General features: G+C 44.3%; 1 protein-coding gene across 1 annotated transcript in view; it reads right to left on the bottom strand.

The window, feature by feature from the left end:
- Window positions 1–6,711: 6,711 nt before the first annotated feature.
- Window positions 6,712–20,204, bottom strand: part of LOC311236679 (protein FAM222A-like) — a gene marked incomplete at its 3' end in the record, with an annotated part of 66,284 nt that continues 52,791 nt past the window's right edge. Inside the window, exon 3 of the mRNA XM_084324398.1 lies at window positions 6,712–8,168. Coding sequence (XP_084180524.1) covers window positions 6,712–8,168 — 1,457 coding nt within the window. The remainder of the gene's footprint in view (window positions 8,169–20,204) is intronic.

The following is a 20,204-nucleotide window of genomic DNA, read 5'->3' on the forward strand; positions in this document are numbered from 1 at the left end:
CTCCAGTGACGAAGACAATATCGCCGTATTTTCTCGAAAATAGTGAGAGAGAAAATAAAGATATGTCAACGTATCTTCCCGTTCTTCTGTTTTCCTCTCAACTTTCTTCAACTAACAACCTCGTCAAGTGGGGTATATACCAAGGCACTTCCTTGTGGTGAAAGTGAAGAAGGAGGCGAGTAGGTGACCACACACCTGCTTATGAAGGTAAGCGGATAGGGGTGTGGCCAGACGGATGTCGGTATGTAAAGGTGCATTGTGGAGTTTTTATTCAGTGCTGTGCACGAAGTGAGGTTAGTGCAGAATGACGCTGAGCGGAAACCAGCATGAAATAGAACTAACCTTGCAGCTCTGTTCTGGGCAGTTTGCAATTTCTTTAGTTGACCTTTGGATGCAGAGGACCATACTGGTGCACAATAAAATACTATGTGACATAAAATTAAAGATTTCGCCACCTGTCCCACAATATATGTAGGGACATAAGAAAGACATTTCCTCACCATGGAGATACCACTCCCCATCTTCTTCACTATGGTATCAATGTGTTCTGCCCACGACAGCTGGCTATCAATTATTATGCCCAGTAATTTTACTTTATTTACCTGTTCTATGGGTTCGTCAGACACGTTCAAACTCATTTTTGGTATTGATGACAATTTATGACTCGAACCCAAGATAATTGATTTGGTTTTTGAGATGTTTAGTACCAACTTATTCCGTTTTATCCAATCAAACACCATATTTAACTCAGCTGATAAAACATTGTCCAGTTCACTGACAGTTTTTGCAGCATAGTACAATGTGGAATCATCAGCATACATTTGTACAGTTTTCTATTTCTACTTTTACTTAAGTAAAGGAACTGTGTACTTCTTCCACCAATGCCCTCTGGTTAAACAAAGGTCCAGAGTGCAGGTTAGCCCTGAGCTAAACAAGTGCAAATGGGGCTATGGAGTAACAGCAATAGCAACAACAACAACAACAACAACAACAACAACAACAACAACAATTTTCCGGGTTTAGAAAAGTTGATTTATTTGACAATCTTAATTAAGAATAGGCAAAGTGGGTATGGGTCTTGGGGGGGGGGGGGGGGGGGGGGTCATACATTGCAAATGTAGTTATTTCAACAACATACTCTATTGTAGAGGGACTCGAATGTTTATGTATAATAATTGCACTTCATAATCATGGAGACATTTCACCATTCAACAGACCCACAGAAATAAATAACATTATTGAACCAGTGCAGACACACAAAGAGCTACTCAGTCACACAGCTCAGACCAGCAGATACAGAGGCGGTACCATCAGTCTAAGCACTGTTAGGACCATGGCAGGGAACACGGTTTAATCATCCGACCACAGTGGTCGCTGGACTCAGAATTTCACTAGACAATTTCATTCCCTAGCAGCCAAAGTAGTTATCTTACAAAGAAAAAAAATAAGTATAATGGTAATTTGATGCTAATGCTGGTTTTACCATGGTACCCCAGCCATTGTATAAATAATTGACCATGGTACTGCCATGATAAAGGTTATATCAGCATAGTACCACTTCTGTACTAAAATAATAGCAGGGTATAATCCAATTTAAACTATGACAACGATGGTATTTCCATAATTTCTTTTGGTCCTTACCATCATGGTAGTGACCAGAACACAATGGAAATACCATGATAACAGTTGTTAGAATAGAATAAACTGAAGAAACACATAATGGCTACCTGCTGGAAGTTACTAGTATAAAATGACAGATCACTACCCATGTTGACCAGTGTTACAGTACGTTCAAATACAACGCTAAACAACATTTTTAGGTGATGCAAATGCATATAAAGTCAATGGAGAGAGATGCAAACAGATGCAGCTTGGCTCTAGGAAAATGTTTCAACTTGAGCAATAAATTCCTGATGGAGCAAATATAGGTATATCTTCATAATGAATATGAAATAGACTGCTATGAATGCTCTGTAGTCTATAGACGTTGAATAGGTTACATTTAGAAATGGTCTTGTGTTTGTAAATGTCAACAATACTGTTGAAATTTAACAAACACATTAGCATGTCAAACTGACGCGAGTACAGCAAGACAATATTTGTCTTTGTATTGTACAGGTATCTGAGCATATTGTTAGGCTGATGGGCGGTGCCAATTCCCCAGCCCTGGTTAGGGTTAGAACGCTGATTGGTTGGCCTTATTGTCCAATGAGGCTCTCCTCCGGTCACATCATTGGTCTCAACCCTCCAGTGATTTGAGGAAAGAATTTTTATTTTATTTTTTACTAAGACTATTGAACAGCCATGATTTTAAAATAGGAGTTAAAAAAAACTAAACACGAAAGAAATCAAATGGCAGGTTGTGCACAGCATGGAGGCCAGAGTTGATTTGTGTCGTGTGTATCTGTGATGGATAGGCTGTGCTGTGCACCACTCTGCTAAATCAATTAAAACTGTTCAACGTACACGGTCAGGATCGATTCACTCTCAATTCAATCAATTCAAAATGTAAATAGAAACTGCAATTCATTTTATTTCACGAAAGGTCGGACACACGGAAACCGTTTCATATTGAATGTTTTTCACAGTTTTTCCCCCAGTGTCCCTCTTCCTGGTTTGAATTGAACGTAAACTGAACCCAATCCTGTTTTCAGTGGCTTCTGTTTGGCCATCGCTGCCTAGCTGACAGAACATGATAATCCTGGGGAGGGGTTGTTCTCAGGTCACATTAATAACTTAAATAAAACACACTACAAGGGTCAGCAGATATAGGCTACCATGTTCATTGAGAGTTGGTCTGTGGCCACAGTCGATTTATACCTGTGTTTTTTGCACATGGAGTCTGCCTGGGGCCTCGCACACGCACACACACACACTACCTCAATAAATATCCCAAGACCTCAGAGACCCTTCTGAAATGTATACCTGTATGTCAATCTGGCAGATGACGCACAAACATGAATGGTCGTCTGTAGCTGCCTGTCAGAAGGAGGCAACCTGATTGGTTGGTTACATGTACGTTTAGTAGCACTAAATATAGCAGTGACTGTGTTTATATGCAGATATTAATTGTGATACTAGAGTATTTCGTATTTTGAGGTGCCGCATGTAAAACACCATACCCCTCCCCTGTTCACAACAGCCGAAATAAACTCATATCGCGACTATGAGGAACCTCGGTATGATTAATGGGATATTATCAGTATCAGCCAGAATATAAACACCTTAACCTATTTAGAGTTGGGTTTTGCAGTCTGTGTGAAGTTCTGTTTCCAAGGTAATATTTGTAACATTCTGTTTTGGTATTGATAGACAAGTACGGGTTGGTTTCAGTGGAATTGCATTGCTAGGAAAACAGCTTGGTCCCAAGTTTATTTCCTGTCAGCTATTAATATTTGCAAATAGTGCAACAGGGGTCCGTTTAGAAGCCTTATGTTGTCAAGTTGAAACCGTCTATATAAAAACCAAATGACTATTACCTTAAAGCCCCAGTCAACGTACAGTAGGACACATTCACATGTTGTGAGTCTGATCTGATGGAAAACGTGCTACTTGGAACTTAACCCACTGTGAATCAGAATATAGATCCATTTTGCTCCAGTGTTAACAAACATTACCAATGTAAACAAACCTGTCACAGACAAAATACTGAACATACAATTAAATTGTCATAATCACCCATTGGCTGGTGTTAGTCCTTGTACCAAGAGCTCAGTAGAGCTCAGTAGAGCTCAGTCAGCTAGAGAATGATGGCATGCCTCAAGTGTTTTTCTTACTTTGTGGTGGGACTAACCGTTTGTTTACTTTTGGATCACTGTTTTTACTGCCTTTAACCAGGAATATTGGCTAGTTTGATATAAGATTAATATACATATAAACACACTCTGTAAAAGTGCTGTGCTCTTTCTAATGTGGCGTCTGCAATATTAACAACAGGGATTAAACTCTGGTATAAATCCAACCTCACAGACGGAATCACTGACAAGCAAACTAAAACATCTTCAACAACAAAGGAGAAAGACAAATCTATTATTAATAATAATAAAGAAATAAACTCATAGAAGTGATAGCAGCCAAAACATTTAATCTAAAAAACTAATTAAAACAGCATTTTCCTCTTCAAGTTTTTTCATATTTTAAAAACAAACTTGTCACCAGACACATTTCCCACACAAGTTCATGTTTCCATTTCAAAGAAGTGCATCATCAACCTTCATTGATTGTTTAAGTTGAAGAAAATAAAAACTCAAACACGTACAGTAGGTCATATTAAATTCACTTTCAATTCAAAATATACATTTCAACTACATTTTACAGATTTTAGACTGTCAGCGGATATAAGAAGCTTTTCATGGTGATAGTTTTCATTTATTTATTTAAAATCTTCGAATTAAAGTCTTGTACCGACTGAATTGAAAGTGAATTCTACCCGCTGCTGATGTGAAGCCTGGAGATCTGCACAATTCATCTTGTAAAGTAAAATCCAGGTCTCTGGCTACGGTTACACTTGTCATTTGAATGTGTTTTTTTCTTTAGGGCAGAGGACTATTCTGGGTGATGTATTTTCCGGCTGCTCCCGTTTTTCCAGATCTCCCGCAGCTATAGGAAAATGAATGGACTATTAATAGATCGCTCCTAGCTTCGTCTGTGGTTCATGCAGCTGTGGTCTCGTGAACAAAGCCTTCTAATATACATTTATCTCTCTGATAAGGCAGGGGATTTAGAATGTCGAAGCGGCAGTTAAAATCACTAGACAAAACTTTCACAATAATTCCACTGACAACACATGCTGAAAAGTTGACCAATTAGTGATGACGATTTCTCCAACATCACATGCTGAAACAGCAAGCTAGCTAGTTCTGAGCTGCCTATCAAGCCACGACAAGAATTCATTCCATTTGTGGAAATAAACACCAAGCTACTTTCACCAGCAACACACAGGAGCTTTGCCATGTCCTCTTTGAGAAGTGGATAAACGTTAGCCTAGCACTAATCACAATTAGCATTTGTTAATTTAATGTAAGTGAATGTTTGCTACTCAATATTTATGCCGTCTTGTAGAAAGGCTTTCACAAACCATACAAAGTAGGGAATCATCAGCATGGCATTCAGAAGACATCATGACAGCTAACTGATGTTAGCTATGCTAATCCCGATTAGCGCTTTGCTAGCATCTTTCCTATTTCTGTTTGGATGTCAAAGGGATACGGCAGGTAGAAAACGTGTTTAATTCTGCTTCAATACACCGATTGCCTGCCGCTTACAGCGTTGTTAACACTATCATTCTTGTTTTTGTCTTTTGGATCTGATCATAAAGTTCTGATGTCATTGTAACAGTCGAAATTGTGAAGTGTACCCTTAAGACGCTTATGTTTTGGTTTGCATGTGTGTACGTCGTAAGCAACGTTGCTGTGCCCAGGTTAGTTGAGCGATACACCTGCTAGGTGATGGACATGGACTCTACTTCTCAACTCACAACAGTGATGCTTTGGTGTGTGTACGTGTGGACACTATTTCATTCATGTATGATCTATGATGTATGGTTGATATGGTAGGTAATAATGTAACACTTGTGAAATCCCAGTATCATGGTCGAGGTGAGTGACTTTCCTAATCGTCTCCCTCCCTGCTTTCCAAGTACCACCATTACGACACACAAGGCCAAAAGTGTTACACTATGAGATTGCATTACTGCGTGTCCCACACTGTACCCGAAAACTACCAACTATGTACAATTCAGATCACAACGTCAAGCCTGATGCTTCAGGACGGGGTTCTGGCTCATCGGATCACACAATGAACTAGGGCTGACCCCCATTAGTCGACTAATCAATCGAAAGGAGCTGTAGTCGACTGCCAACCTCTTAGTCGAATGCAAAAAAATAAAATAGAAATTATAATAATTATATATATATTTATTTTTTGTATCATTCTTTCCAAAAGCAAAGAGGCCTAGAAGCGTGGCTAACGCTAATGGCGCGCATACCAGAGAGGCTAACTGCCTAAGAAAACAGGCACAGAGGCACTGAAAGAGGATTTCACCCATCTAATGAACACACTAGACAGACAAATATCAAGATGTATTCATCAGTGGACCAATTGCATGCTTTCGCAGAGGACAAGAAGCCTTCAGTCGACTCCTTCAGACATTAAGCACCCCCCACAGCCTAAATTAAATTATTGTATTGGGGAGGTAGTCGACTATCAGTCGACTATCGGCTAATTTCGGCCAATCAAAGTCGACTATACAAATCCTTAGTCGAGGTCAGCCCTACAATGAACTAACTTCCAGGCCTGTCACTCAACACGTCCTGGTGCTGTGATTGGATGATCGCATTGAAACGACAGGTGTACCCGTAGCCTCTGTTTTGGCCCCTTATGAAAAGGTCTACAGAAGGATCGCCTATAGCCTTCCTCAGGTGTTAAATTAATGGAACACAGCGACACAAAAAATACATTGGCTAATCTCTGACCTGGTGCACAGCACTGGAATCATATGAGGAACAGCGAGCATACTGGATGATGATCATCCCAAATACAAAAAGAAAACGAAATGAAACATGAACAAAGATCTTCAGATAAAGCAGTCCCTTCTATCATGATTATCGCTTTACCCGTTCAGGTTCATAACATAAGAGAGCCCTCTAACGATACATGCACAAAGTGGATCTAGCGGCGGCCCCCCTTCGGCGTCTCATCTGTAGACGGGTCTCATCTGTAGATGGGCAGCTGGATGTGGCTCTGCTGCTGGGGCTCCAGGAGCCGGGGCATCCCCATGGCTTCGTAGCCCCGACCCAGCATGCGCTCCTTGATGCAGGGAGGGTGGATCTCGCTGATGAGGCACTCCAGAGACTGCAGGCTGCTGCTCAGCACTGAGGCGTGGCACAGGCTGGAGCTAGGTAGCTCACAACAAAGGCCCAGGCTTTGGTCTGTGCTGTAGGCCTGGGGGTGGGGAGGAGGGTGGAGCTGTGGTTGGTGAGAGTGTGGGTGGTGGTGTTGGTGGTGGTGATGGTGGTGGTTTGGGTGGGGGAGCGCTATGTCTCTGGGCCTGGCCATGGAGGGCCCAGTGGGCATCTCCTGAGAGGTGTAGCAGTCGCTGTCGGGAGTGGCCAGGATGCTGTTCCAAGGGGGAGCGAAGTACTGTCCCACGGAGAACTCTCCGTGCATAGCGGCACAGTTTAGAGGAGAGGAGCTGAGGCGCTCCTGCCCGGCCCCACTGAGGGGGTGTGACCTGTAGGACAGCTGTGTGGAACAGGCCAATGGGAGGCAGGTTTCAGGAGAGCGGCTGACCATGGCCTCAGCTCCGCCGGGTCCCTGAGGGTTGCTGTTAAACATCCTAAGAGTTCCCTGTTGGTAGTGTTGCTGCTGGCGCTGCTGCTGAATGTGTTGTTGTTGTTGTTGTTGCTGCTGTTGCTGTTGCCGTTGTTGTTGTTGCTGTTGTTGTTGTTGCTGCTGCTGTTTGTGTGACCACATGCCGTAGTCCCCTTCATCTAGGTAACCGGCTTTGGCCATGTCTGCACTCTGGGTGGGCAGCACTGCGCCTGAGTAAGCCTGGCTGCTCTGGGACGGCACAGAGCAGGCCACGGCAGCCACGGCCTGGAGGGAGGGGCTGGCCTGGGCCCCTCCCCTCCGCTGCAGGGCCTGGGGCCCTCGGTTCATCTGTCTCAGCAGCAGGTTGTGAACCTCAGCCAGCTCTGCCTGGGGGGCCAGGCTCTGCCCTCCAGAAGCCACCATGACACCGGCGGGGAGTGTCCCGGCGGGGACATCAGGAGGCTTACAGGAGCCTATATGATAGGCCCTGTTGTGCCCGTGTCTGCTGGCTGGGTAGTCATTGTTCAGAGGGATGTTGTAGGGCGCCACCGCCGTCTGGGCGGGCGAGTGTTTAGTCCTCTTGCCTTCAGAGTTTTTCACTACTCCTTTGACCACCACGGAAGCCTTGGCAACGCCCAGCAGGCCCTGGAACCCCCCCGTGTAGGGGTGTGAGTAGGGGCCGTAGCGTTGGTCCGTGGTGTCCAGGCCATTGACCGTCCTGTTGAGCTGCTTCTGCTGCGGCACCCGGATGTTGGAGGGGAAGATCTTGATGCACAGGGGAGCGTTGGACGTCTTCTGGGCGAAGGCATCCAGCTCGGCAGGAGACGGGTACCGAGGCGTCATGGAGGCCGGTTCGTCTGGAACACAAAGAGACACCAAAGCATTAATCTACACTCTTAACATCAACTCACGAGACACCAAAGCATTACTCTACACCAGGGGTGTAAAAAGTACCCAGAAATTATACTTAAGTGAAAGTATGGGTACCGTCTCAAAATCGCACTCAAGTAAAAGTCAGAGTATCTGGCTAAAAACACACTTGAGTAAAAGTAAAAAAGTTTCTACTTTTAAATGTACTTAAGTACTAAAAAGTTAAAGTAAAAACTTTGTTTTATTCCGGGGCAATGAAATGTTCCGTTTCGTCCTCTTCATCACTCGCACTATCGTTTGTGGCCATCTTCTGTAGCTTGTCACTCTGAGGGCTATATCCACAAAGAATGGATTGCATGGTGAATTGCACCCTTACTTACAATTCATTATGAATTGAAAATGGGGGACCCTGATGTAAACAAGACGAAAGTCTTTCTCTGGTCTGCATCCCCTTAACAATTGTGTGTATTGAGCTGTACTGTATTGTACCCATTCTGCAATCTGTTAATAACATTTTCATTCAATCAATAACCTGCGCGAATTGTAAGTAAGGGTGCAATTAGCACCGTGCAATCCATTCTTTGTGGATCTAGCCCTGACTGTCTATTCTTCTGATAGCAGGTGTTTAAATCAAAGATCCCTGCTTTCTAGTCTTGCACAAGGACCAATCAGCATGGGTATGGGCGGCGTGTAGTCTTTTTTTTTTTAACCTTCTCTTTCTCCTATTTTTCTCTGATTTTCTCCCCGTCACAATTAGTCGTTGTGCCAATTCCCCCCCTCCCCTACCTGGTTGTTGTACGCATGTTCTCCCACAAGTCGGTACAAGGGTGTCCTGATGTCGAACGCACGCTTCCTCCGAGACGTGCGCCATCAAGCCAGTGACGCTTTTTTCACTTGGCAGCGAGGACTCTCATTGGTGAAGTGTAACGCGTGGGAGGGCACGCTATCTCCACCAAGTCCTGCCCCGCTTAGCAAGCGCCGAGACCTGACCTGTAGGCGTCGCTGTCCACAACGCCAGATTCCCACCCGCCAGCTTTCCCACCCCCTAATACTGCCAATTGTATTAGTATGAACGCCCAGCCAAGCTGGTAGCAACGCCGAGAGCTGGGCTCGAACCCAGTGTCTCCTGCGTTGGTGACGAGTGCAATCTTCGCTACGCCACCTGACCGCCTTGGCGTGTAGTCTTTTACCAACGCACTTGCAGTTCCGCGTTCGGGTTCCGCGATCTGATTGGCCACTGACGTTTCTCTCTACGCCCAATCGCGTTACACCTATTTCTGCCTCTAACAGCCTGCTTCAGGATCACATAGCTGCCAAAAAGACACGTAGCCTTTGCTTTAAAATCCTGTCGAAAGTCTGGGAGAAGCTGTTTTCCTTAAAGCAGTGTTTTCTCTCTCTCTTAATGGTGTTGTGTGTAATGCTGTTGCCCGTTTCGAGCTTCCTTGAAGTGTTTCTGGCTTGCGGTGGCTATTCTGAAATTAGGCAATACGATTATGTGAGCATGTGCTATCAAGAAAATATATGAAAGTTATTACTTCAACCCTAAATCCGTGGATCTTTAAAGACGAAACACAAGTCAGTTAACTCCGCTGGCACGATTCATATCCAAAAGATATTCATTATGCACGATCAATTCCGTGATGGTGAAGATGATGACAACATATAGGCCTGTTTTACCCTCTATCTTGCTGGTAAAAGACTACACGCAACAGGGACCCTTACGTCACGGCTCACGATTTATGTTCATTGGTTGTTCAACATCACCGAATTGTTATTTTACCGATGAGAGGTATACGGTCTAATGCTTCCTTTAGTTGCCCGTGGCACGGGACGCATCCCGCTGTAGCTGCTGTTCTATTAGAAAATATTGAAATGACAAGTTCACAAGAGAGAAAAGCAAGATAGAGGGTAAAACAGGCCTATATGTTGTCATCATCTTCACCATCACGGAATTGATCGTGCATAATGGATATCTTTTGGATATGAATCGTGCCAGCGGAGTTAACTGACTTGTGTTTAGTCTTTAAAGATCCACGGATTTAGGGTTGAAGTAATAACTTTCATATATTTTCTTGATAGCACATGCTCACATAATCGTATTGCCTAATTTCAGAATAGCCACCGCAAGCCAGAAACACTTCGAGGAAGCTCGAAACGGGCAACAGCATTACACACAACACCATTAAGAGAGAGAGAAAACACTGCTTTAAGGAAAACAGCTTCTCCCAGACTTTCGACAGGATTTTAAAGCAAAGGCTACGTGTCTTTTTGTTCTCCACCGACAAGATACAGCATTTGTTTTCTTGAAAAGTATAGATATTACTACGCTAACATAATCACACTGCTGTTATACAGCAACTTGGACAGTAGTTGAATGAGAACCTGCGAGGCGGCAGCTACGTGAACCTGAAGCAGGCTGTTAGAGGCAGAGAGAAACGTCAGTGGCCAATCAGGTCGCGGAACCCGAACGCGGAACTGCAAGTGCGTTGGTAAAAGACTACACGCGTATGGGCGGGTTAATTTTCCATTGATGGGGATTTGATTGGCTGTTTTTAAATAAAGAGCGGCCGCAGGATTAATAACGTTAACGTTAGTTCGGCCAGAGAAACAAATATACCGATTAAAATAGTTAGACCTGCGAAATTTGTACTTTGTAGGTCTGCATTTTAAATGTAAGGAGTAAAACGCAATTTTTTTCTCTGAAATGTAATTGAGTAAAAGTATACAAACCTAATAATACTTGAGTACAATACAAATACAATACAATACAATACAAATCCCCAAAAACAGTACTTAAGTATTGTAAAAAAGTACAATTACTCAAGTACTTTACACCCCTGCTCTACACACTAAATCTGCACAGACTCTAATGGACTATATAGCGTATATTATGACCGATTTGGCATACAGACCCTCATCTGTACCTTTGTGTATACGGTTACATTTTCTCATATTTTTTATTTAGATTCAATTTGTATAGCGACAGTGGCCGCTCAGGAGGTAGAGCAGTCGTCTGGTAATCCAGATGTTCCCAGTTCGATTCCCGCTCCTCACGGGCAGCGTGTCGATGTGTCTTTGAGCAAGACACTTAACCCCTAATTGCTCCCTCTGAGCAGGTTGGCACCTTGCATGATTGCCTCCGCCATCGGTGTGTGAATGTGTGAGTGAATGGGTCAAATGTGAGGAACAAATTGTAAAGCGCTTTGGATAAAAGCGCTATATAAAAATGCAGCCATTTGCCATTTATTGTCTTTCTATTACCCGGCCCATACCATAAGTGGGATGATTTATAACCAAGTGGGACACCTTTCTAAGAGGTGCACAATATTTAGGAATAGGTTATTGGAAAACATTCAGAACTTATTCAGAAGCCTTACACATGCTTTTTTCTATGCATATTTTCCACATTTCCATGTTCTTTTCAAATATATATATATGTATAGTAGTCACCATTTCATGTCTGTATTTAGGTAGGAAAACCAGTGCTAAAATAGAGGGAGAAGCCCCGCCCCCTCTCCTCATCACCGTGACCAAACCACCAGAAGACATAAAACTGACACTATGATCTCTCATATCAACACGGCATATATCCACCACAGCCCACAGCCCAAGAAGCAAAGCAGAGACAAGAATAAATAACCCAATAAAACTCTCCCTACTGTAACATCCCCAACCCCCCCCAATTCTCCCTCCCATTCTCTCTTCCCCAAAACCCATTTAGTGGAGGAACAGAAGAACATCTGCATCTCCTCGCTGCTCCTCTGGGGGGGGGGGGGGGGGGGGTGCACCTCGGGTGCTGTTTGATCACTGCTTTATGAAATTAATTCAGACTTATTTCAGCAGCAGAATGGGATTACCCAGGGAAATGAGGGAGAGGAGTCGGGCGGCGCGGGAAGCGGGAGCTAATTTTACCACGCCGCCTCCAACGGGAAACAATTGACGACATTTAGCCGTGAAGCCGTGGAAGAGTGGAAAACACGGACAGTGTTGAGTGAGGGGAGAAATTGCCGCTGATATCGTGGCGAGCCTTTGTAGTTTTTCTTTTAAATATGATGGTTAAAAAAAAACATGCTTAAATAGAACAGGGCTTCCCTCTTTATAGTTAGAAGTTAGATGGATTTCATTTTAGGTTGATATTTGTTATCACATTTCATATGATTTGATATATGATTTTGTCTAAGAGACCCACATCTGAGAATTATTTTGTCGTTTGAAATGATTACCTGTAGGGGGGGTGGGAAATGAAAGTATGAAACCCATCATAAAAATCTCTTTAAATTCTCTCATTGTGCTTAACGTCTTGTGAATTACTAGTAGTAGTCAAAGCAAACTCTCTTTGACTTTATTTTTCTCAGGGCCCCATGGAACCCCCCCCCCCCCCAAGGACTCCTGAAGGTCCCTGGACCTCGACTGAAATACGACAGCACTTATCCTGGCTGATTATTCACATCTTATCTCTGTCATTCAATCTTTATTTATACGTGATAAAAACACAGAAGTTAAAGTAATTTACAGTGTTGTCAAAATATGTCATAGTGCGTTAATAAATACAGAAACATCAGACAATCAGAACAATTAACACATTGGACGCCAGACCCGACATAAGTCGGGTTAATTCGCCGAACGTTGGGTGCCAAACCCGAGAAAAGTCGGGTTTTCATCATTATTTCTTTTATTCGATATTTCCCTTCATAATTCATCCATCGCGCCTGATGTTATCATTGGGAATGGGTCTGAGATCGCAAACGTCCAATACCGCCGCCTAATGCCTTGCGGCTGCTATTGCACTCCATTTGAAATGATGTGGCTTGATGTCTGGGTCGAGCTGTGGCGTGCGGGCGGTGTCTAACGACTCAGGCAAGACAAGCGGTTATAACGGATGCATCGACGAGGCCCCCGTTCATGTTCAATGCTGGATGACGTTGGAAACATGATCGCGATCAGTACTTGGAATTGCGATCAGATAATTGGATTATTCTTTTTGCAGTACATATCATAGACAAGGTAAGGGCTATATGTTATCAATCTTGCGTTGATCCGATAATTCTTTCCCCACGATCGGAGCGTGTGTGTATATGTACTGTGTAACATATTCCGCATAGATTAATATAGTTTTAGCACTGCAAACACCGGCATTTATCCCCATTGAACAAAGCGCTGGCACACACGGCCATACGCCCACATCGACCTCTAGCGCTGAACCTGTTAAGAGCACATTTCAAAAACAAGGAAACAGAGGTAACAAAAACAACTATATATTGAGGTGACCTGATTGGTCATTAAGGTTCTAAACTGACCCATAGACATTAGAGTGTCTAGTTTCAGAGTTCCCTGCAGGGTATTCCATGAGGGGCAGAGAAGCCAAAATAAGATCTACCAAGTTCAGTACAGACTCTATGCACTAAGACAATCACTGGATCATGTACGACAGGGTCCAGTGGTCCATTCCAATAAAGAAGTAATATAATTTTTGACCGTTTCTAATTATGGCTTCATAAAGACACACTTCACCTCTCTCGCACCTGATTATGCATTTCAGCAGAAATGCCTAAAAATGCTTTCATTCTTCCTGGTGTATCCATCTCTCCATCTCTTGTGGTGTTTTCTTTCCACAGCAGCTTTCAAACAGCCTGGCCCACTACCTCCCTGTAAAACCCAGGAACCCCCTAAATCCTTTTATCAACTCTAATGTAAAAGCCCAGAGCTTAAAGTGCGAGGGGAAAAAGTCAAGGCGAACGGGGGGGGGGGGGGAAGAAAAGAGCAATCACTGGGGAGACTGGTATTGAATGGCGCAGGGCAGGCTGAGGGGACAAACCCAGATTGGATTTAAACACCATTATTCAGGCAATTTCATGGCTGCTTAGCTCTCAGCAACAAAAGAGAGGCGGAAAAAGGCGCTCCATTTAAAAGCAATAAATCACCTGGCAGAAATTACCGACGCCCCTCAGAAACGACACTTTTATGGAACGCCTGACATGAAAAGCAAAAAGCACAGAAATTAACCCAGATTAGGCTGTAGTCAGCGGAAAGCATGGCACCAGGCCGGAGAACAAAGCAGAAACCTGCAATAAAACTGGGAAAAGGGGGTGGAGGAGATGGATGAGGGAGGGGAGGGAATCAAAACAAAACACTTAATTTTGTTTTCAATAACAAAACCCATTTTGAAGAGGCACTTGAGCCGCACGGTGGCAACGCTCCCTTACTTGTTGTTCCCTCCCCGTTCCAAATTGATTTGGGACTTCATTTCATTTTCAGCCCCCCCCCCCTCTTCATACTGAGCCTCCAACTGTGAAAATGATTGGGTGTTTAAAATGGAGGGGGGTATGTTCCATCCGCTCCCCGGCGTCTCCCGGTGGACCGAGAGGAGAGGCGTCTCCGTAGTGGCAGCAGCCGGGAGAGAATTCCACATGGAAATCCTTTCTGCCTCACAATATAGAGTAGAGCAGCCACGGAAAACAAGGACATCTGGGAGCGTTGAACAGATGTCGACATAACCTCGAGATGTGAGCAAGCTCCCGCATGGGTCTCACACTCCAATATGTCCACACAGACAGACAGACAGACAGACAGACAGACAGACAGACAGACAGACAGACAGACAGACAGACAGACAGACAGACAGACAGACAGACAGACAGACAGACACACACACACACACACACACACACACACAGACAGACAGACAGACAGACACACAGACAGACAGAGAGAGAGTTCATGGCCTCTGATGTTGTGTTCACCTGTTTGAGGATTTTTATTCCAAAGTGCTACTGTATATATATAATCCATTTAGAAAGACGTTACCTAGTGTTCAGCGCTCACTCAGTGAAACAATTATAATAATAAAAAAATAATGTTGCTATCCCTTATACACTAGGATACGTACATACCTAGGAAGCTAGTTTAGATTTAAAGGGTATAGGACAAGGACAGTACATAGGAAGCTAGTTTAGATGTAAGAGGGTATGGGTGGACAGTACATAGGAAGCTAGTTTAGATGTAAGAGGGTATGGGTGGACAGTACATAGGAAGCTAGTTTAGATGTAAGAGGGTATGGGTGGGTAGGAAGCTGGTTTAGATGTAAGATGGAATGGTTGGACAGCACACAAAAATGTCTACCAACAGACAAAGAATTATCTTATCTTATTATATCTTATGTCATGTTCTGATTATATTGACGATAATGCATTCATAATGTATGTAGCCTCATGCAACGTGAGAACAAGCCTTCAGATAAAGACTCATCAAGGATGGTTATGAAAACGAAATGGATTTCCTTTCATCACTGGTAGCATCTGCTCCGCCACTCAAAAGGCCTATTCCAACCCGGAATCATCTCATCCAATTATTGCTGTTGTCGAGGAAATAAATATTATGAAACCAATGCGTATATTTGTGCACATCCCTTGTTTAACGGCTGTGTTTAGCCCCTGAGAGGGAGAGAGAGAGAGAGAGTGTGCCCAGATTGGCCTGCTGTTCCATAAACACTTCAAACGCTCCCAACGCTAACGTGTCTTCAAAGGGGTTGTCTCACTCTTTTAGTCCGGAGATTACCGTCCTGTCAGAGAGGCATCAGGGCTCCACCGCCCACCAAGGCCCTGCTTCATGTGGCGACTCTGAAAAGCAAGCTGATTAGAGGCCCCCCACACCCTGCTCTTATTTATCAGAGTGAGCTGTCCACCGCTCCCCTCAGTATACTCTGTACTCTGAACTCTGTTGACTACACTCAATCTATACTCCGTTTATAACCATCTACTGCCTTCACTGTCTACACCTGCCTTGCACTGTAACCATAACTACCTACCTCAACCTATAGTCTACCCATATATTACTGTTTAGATACCAGTATGATAGCTGTAGATAGATGTACACTACTATAACGTATACATATACAGTATGTATCTGCAATGGTTGGATATATCTGTATATGTCCCTGTTCACATACCTGTATATATTATATCTATATCTGTATTTATAAAACGGGTAGCTCAAATCAAGCAATCTGATTGGATCATAGCCATGGTATAATGAGCGTATATCCACAGTAGGGCTGTCCCCGACTAAGGATTTGGATAGTCGACTATGATTGGCCGAAATTAGCCGATTAGACTAGTCGACTATGAAGAAAAAAAAAGATTGGAAAAAAAAGATATATACATATATATATATATATCTTTTTTTTTAATCATTCCATTTGGGCTGTGGGGGTGCTTAATGTCTGAAGGAGTCGACTGAAGGCTTCTTGTCCTCTGCAAAAGCATGCAATTGGTCCACTGATGGATACATCTTGATATTTGTCTAGTCTAGTGTGTTCATTAGATGGATGAAATCCTCTTTCAGTGCCTCTGTGCCTGTTTTCTTAGGCAATTAGCCTCTGGTATGCGCGCCATTAGCGTTAGCCACACTTCTAGGCCTCTTTTCTTTTGGAAAGAATGATACAAACATTTAAAAATTAAACAAATTTTTTATTATAATATATTTATATTTTTTTGTATTCAACTAAGAGATTGGCAGTCGACTACGGCTCCTTTCGATCGATTAGTCGACTATTCAGCCCTAAACTACAGATATGAGTCTAGTTCCTTTTCGCAAGTCAGTATCACTCCACGTCTGAGGGAGAAAACGTTAGCCTTATTAAATGAGACGGTCTGATCTACGGAGGAGACTGGGGCTGACGCATGCAGATTGGGGCTGACGCATGCAGATTGGGGAAGCCCTTGCGTCATGGTTCGCGTTGGGCCGAACTAGCAGCCCCTTAGCTGTGATATATGAGCTATTGCTTAAATATCCCATACCTACTCTTACTAGTAGTTATGCCACTGGCCAGTGTGGCTTACTACCATAGTATATTTATACCTGTATCACTATACATAATTCTGTACATACATCAATTTAGCCTATATTACTCAGTGTGTTGTACTGTACTTGTGCTGTGCAATGACAATTTGGATCTAATCGAATCTAATATATCCCTATTCCTCTATTGCAGTGGTTCTGAACATGGGGTTCTGGGGGTCCCCATGGGTCCTTGGAGGGGTTACAGGGGGTCTCCAGAGAAATGGGGTTATAGTTTAACTTTAACTAATTCACTAGAAGTTAGAGCCATGAGATAATATATAAGAATTAAGAATGATTATAATTTTTTCATCATAGGTTTCACTCTCTACATTGTTATCCCACCTAGACAGTCTCTAGACAGTTGTGTAGTTCTGGATCATGTCTAACAACAGAAAGCCTCTCAGATGGTTGTCTTTAGGATTACATCTTATCAAATCTTATCACATTAGGGGTATGTGGCCTAATGTGTATCAATTTCGGGGTCCTTGACTTGAAAAAGGTTGAGAACTACTGATCTATAGAGACGGTAGGAAGGCTGATAGGGAGACAGAGTAGGGGAGACACAGGAGAGAATGTTCTGGTGGGATTCCTAACCACTACACCACAGCTGTGGACCGTCTCGTTATCAGTTCCAGACATTGACCACTGAACCAAACAGCGTGTCTGATGAAGAACACGTAGCTTCAAACATCACACTTGTGGTGTTAATAAATCAATACACCTCAAGAGCATCAGAATGGTACGACATGAGGAGTGGACTCTACTTCTACCGTGTTTACTATTCTGCCTGTCTGGCACCTGCTGAGATCTGTGATGTACATGTTTTTATTCATCACCTTCAGTTCCAAACTACTAATAACTAGGACACTCAAGGTTGCTCCTTAAAAGCCTAAGCGCAGGAAGATGACAGCCATAGAGGCGATTCATTTGAAACTTAAAATATATCATGGATTACGTATCTTCATGCAAGGCCAAACCAACAGGATGTCAATCGTTTGAGCTGCAGTAAATCCATTAGTAACACATGGGATGAACAGAAAGATTCCTAGTCTGTTTTGTATTGCAGGAAAAACACAATGTTCCATCTTGTGGGGACAATACTATTCCATGTTCTTCTATTCTGTTCCTATTCTAGAATCTTGTTTTGTTATGTATTGTAGAGCTGAGGGACAGTTGGCGGTCAAGGTGTTCCCATAGTCGAGCGGACCGTACACAGAGCGGACTCGCGCGGACCCAAAGCGGACCCAAAGCAGACCCAAAGCGGACTCCAAGTGCGAAGGTCCAATTTTCTAATGCGTGGACGTCCGCGCCGCTGGTGTCACACAAAATGCTGATCGGCGTTGACATCGACCTGCATTTAATGTGACACCGATCTGCATTTTACTCTGACCACTCACTTTTTCACTCGCAAAAGAGAATGGCTTTTCTAAATGAAGTGTGTAAAACTGCCAGTTTTATTATCAAAATATTGGAAACGGAGATAGAGTCTATGTTATCTCCGTTTCCAATATTTCGAAATAAAACTGGTGTTTTTATTTCATGTAATGCGTGTTTTCCATTTCAGCACCACGCGCTGTCCACCTCATTGAGCAAGCCTATATGGTACATTGCACCTCGCTGCCTATATTATACCTGTTATTCAAGTGTGTAAAACTTCCCGTTTTATTATCGAAATATTGGAAACGGAGATAAGATACTCTTTATTGACATCGGATGACGACGACATGACAGAAGTTGAACGGGGTGGGAAAAATAAATTGGTCCGCGGAGGTCCGCTGAGGTACGCTCGACTATCAAAGCTCAAAGAGTCCAGTCTGCGTACAGTCCGCTCGACCATGGGAGCACCACACTTACCTCAAATCGTTCTTATACTCACAAAAGATGCATAGACAGAGAGCAGAAGGACCACAATAGACTAAACTGCACAATACAACTCACCTATTTAAAGATCCACCTCTCAAAAACGTGTTTTTTATTATTAACTTCTCTTGGAGGCATGACTTTGACTATACAGGTTGTTATTTGTGCAGAACTTGTCACCAGAGCATCTTTATCGCATTCTTCTATACTTCCATGAAATCTGAGTTGTATGTGTGATGTCACTAATAGATGACACCTATCATGGTCCAGTATGTGGAATCTTTGTGAGGATTCGCCTGTCCCTGGACCTTTTCCTGTGTTTTCCCTGTCTACTCTCCTCAACAGCCCCCACCCTTGCGATGATTTACTCTCCTCTACTCTTCACCAGCCCCCACCCTTGGACATCCTTGATCCTCTACCTTCACGCACCTGTTGGGAGTTTGCAATCACCTCGGGAGAGTACATAGGTTGCAGACTCCCCTCCAGTCCTGGTCGGGTCGTTCTGTGTTCTGGACTCTGTATCTGTGTTCACTCTGTGTTCATGGAGTTCTGTACGTTACCATCACCTGCCGCGTCTCCGGCGTGAGACGACGTGCCAGCCATCACCACCTGTCGCCGTTTGCCTGGAGTGGGACACCGTCTTCGCTCTCTAATTCTCTACGGGAGGTTTTCCAGTGTTCCCACTCCAGACGTCAAGCCGGCTCGTCATCGCTCCCGATTCCACGGGAGGAAGGCGTCTCTTCGTGATCCTCGTTCCTGGGGGTGAGGCTCGTCGTCGCTCCCTAGTATTCCACGGGAGGACGGCGTGTGCCCATCCCGTTCCCCTTGGACCCAGGCTCGTCGTCGCTCCCTAGTATTCCACGGGAGGATGGCGTGTTCCCATCCCGGTCCCCTGGGACCCCCTTTGTTCTGCGCTGCCCGTCTGCAGCATCCGAAGAGGAGGAGGAGGATCCCCGTGCCAGGCCCCCGCCGTCGGGCCCCTGTCCCCGTGCCAGGCCTCCGCCGTCGGGCCCCTGTTCCCATGCCAGGCCTCCGCCGTCGGGCCCCTGTTCCCGTGCCAGGCCTCCGCCGTCGGGCCCCTGTCCCCGCGCCAGGCCTCCGCCGTCGGAACCCTGTCCTCATCCCTGTAAGCAGCTCTGGCCCTCGCCCTGTCCAAGGCCTTAACCCTGTTCTCTGTCCCTGTCTCCAGCCCGCCTCTCCGGGCCTCTGTCCCTGTCCCCCTCTCCAGTGCCCCTGGTCCTGGCCCTGACACTTAGCCCTGGCCCTTAGCCCTGGCCCTTAGCCTTAGTCCCTTAGCCTGTTCGCCTCTTAAAGGCACAGTGCCG

This window comes from Notolepis coatsorum (assembly GCF_963971535.1).
Source record: "Notolepis coatsorum genome assembly, chromosome: 11".
NCBI lineage: Eukaryota > Metazoa > Chordata > Actinopteri > Aulopiformes > Paralepididae > Notolepis > Notolepis coatsorum.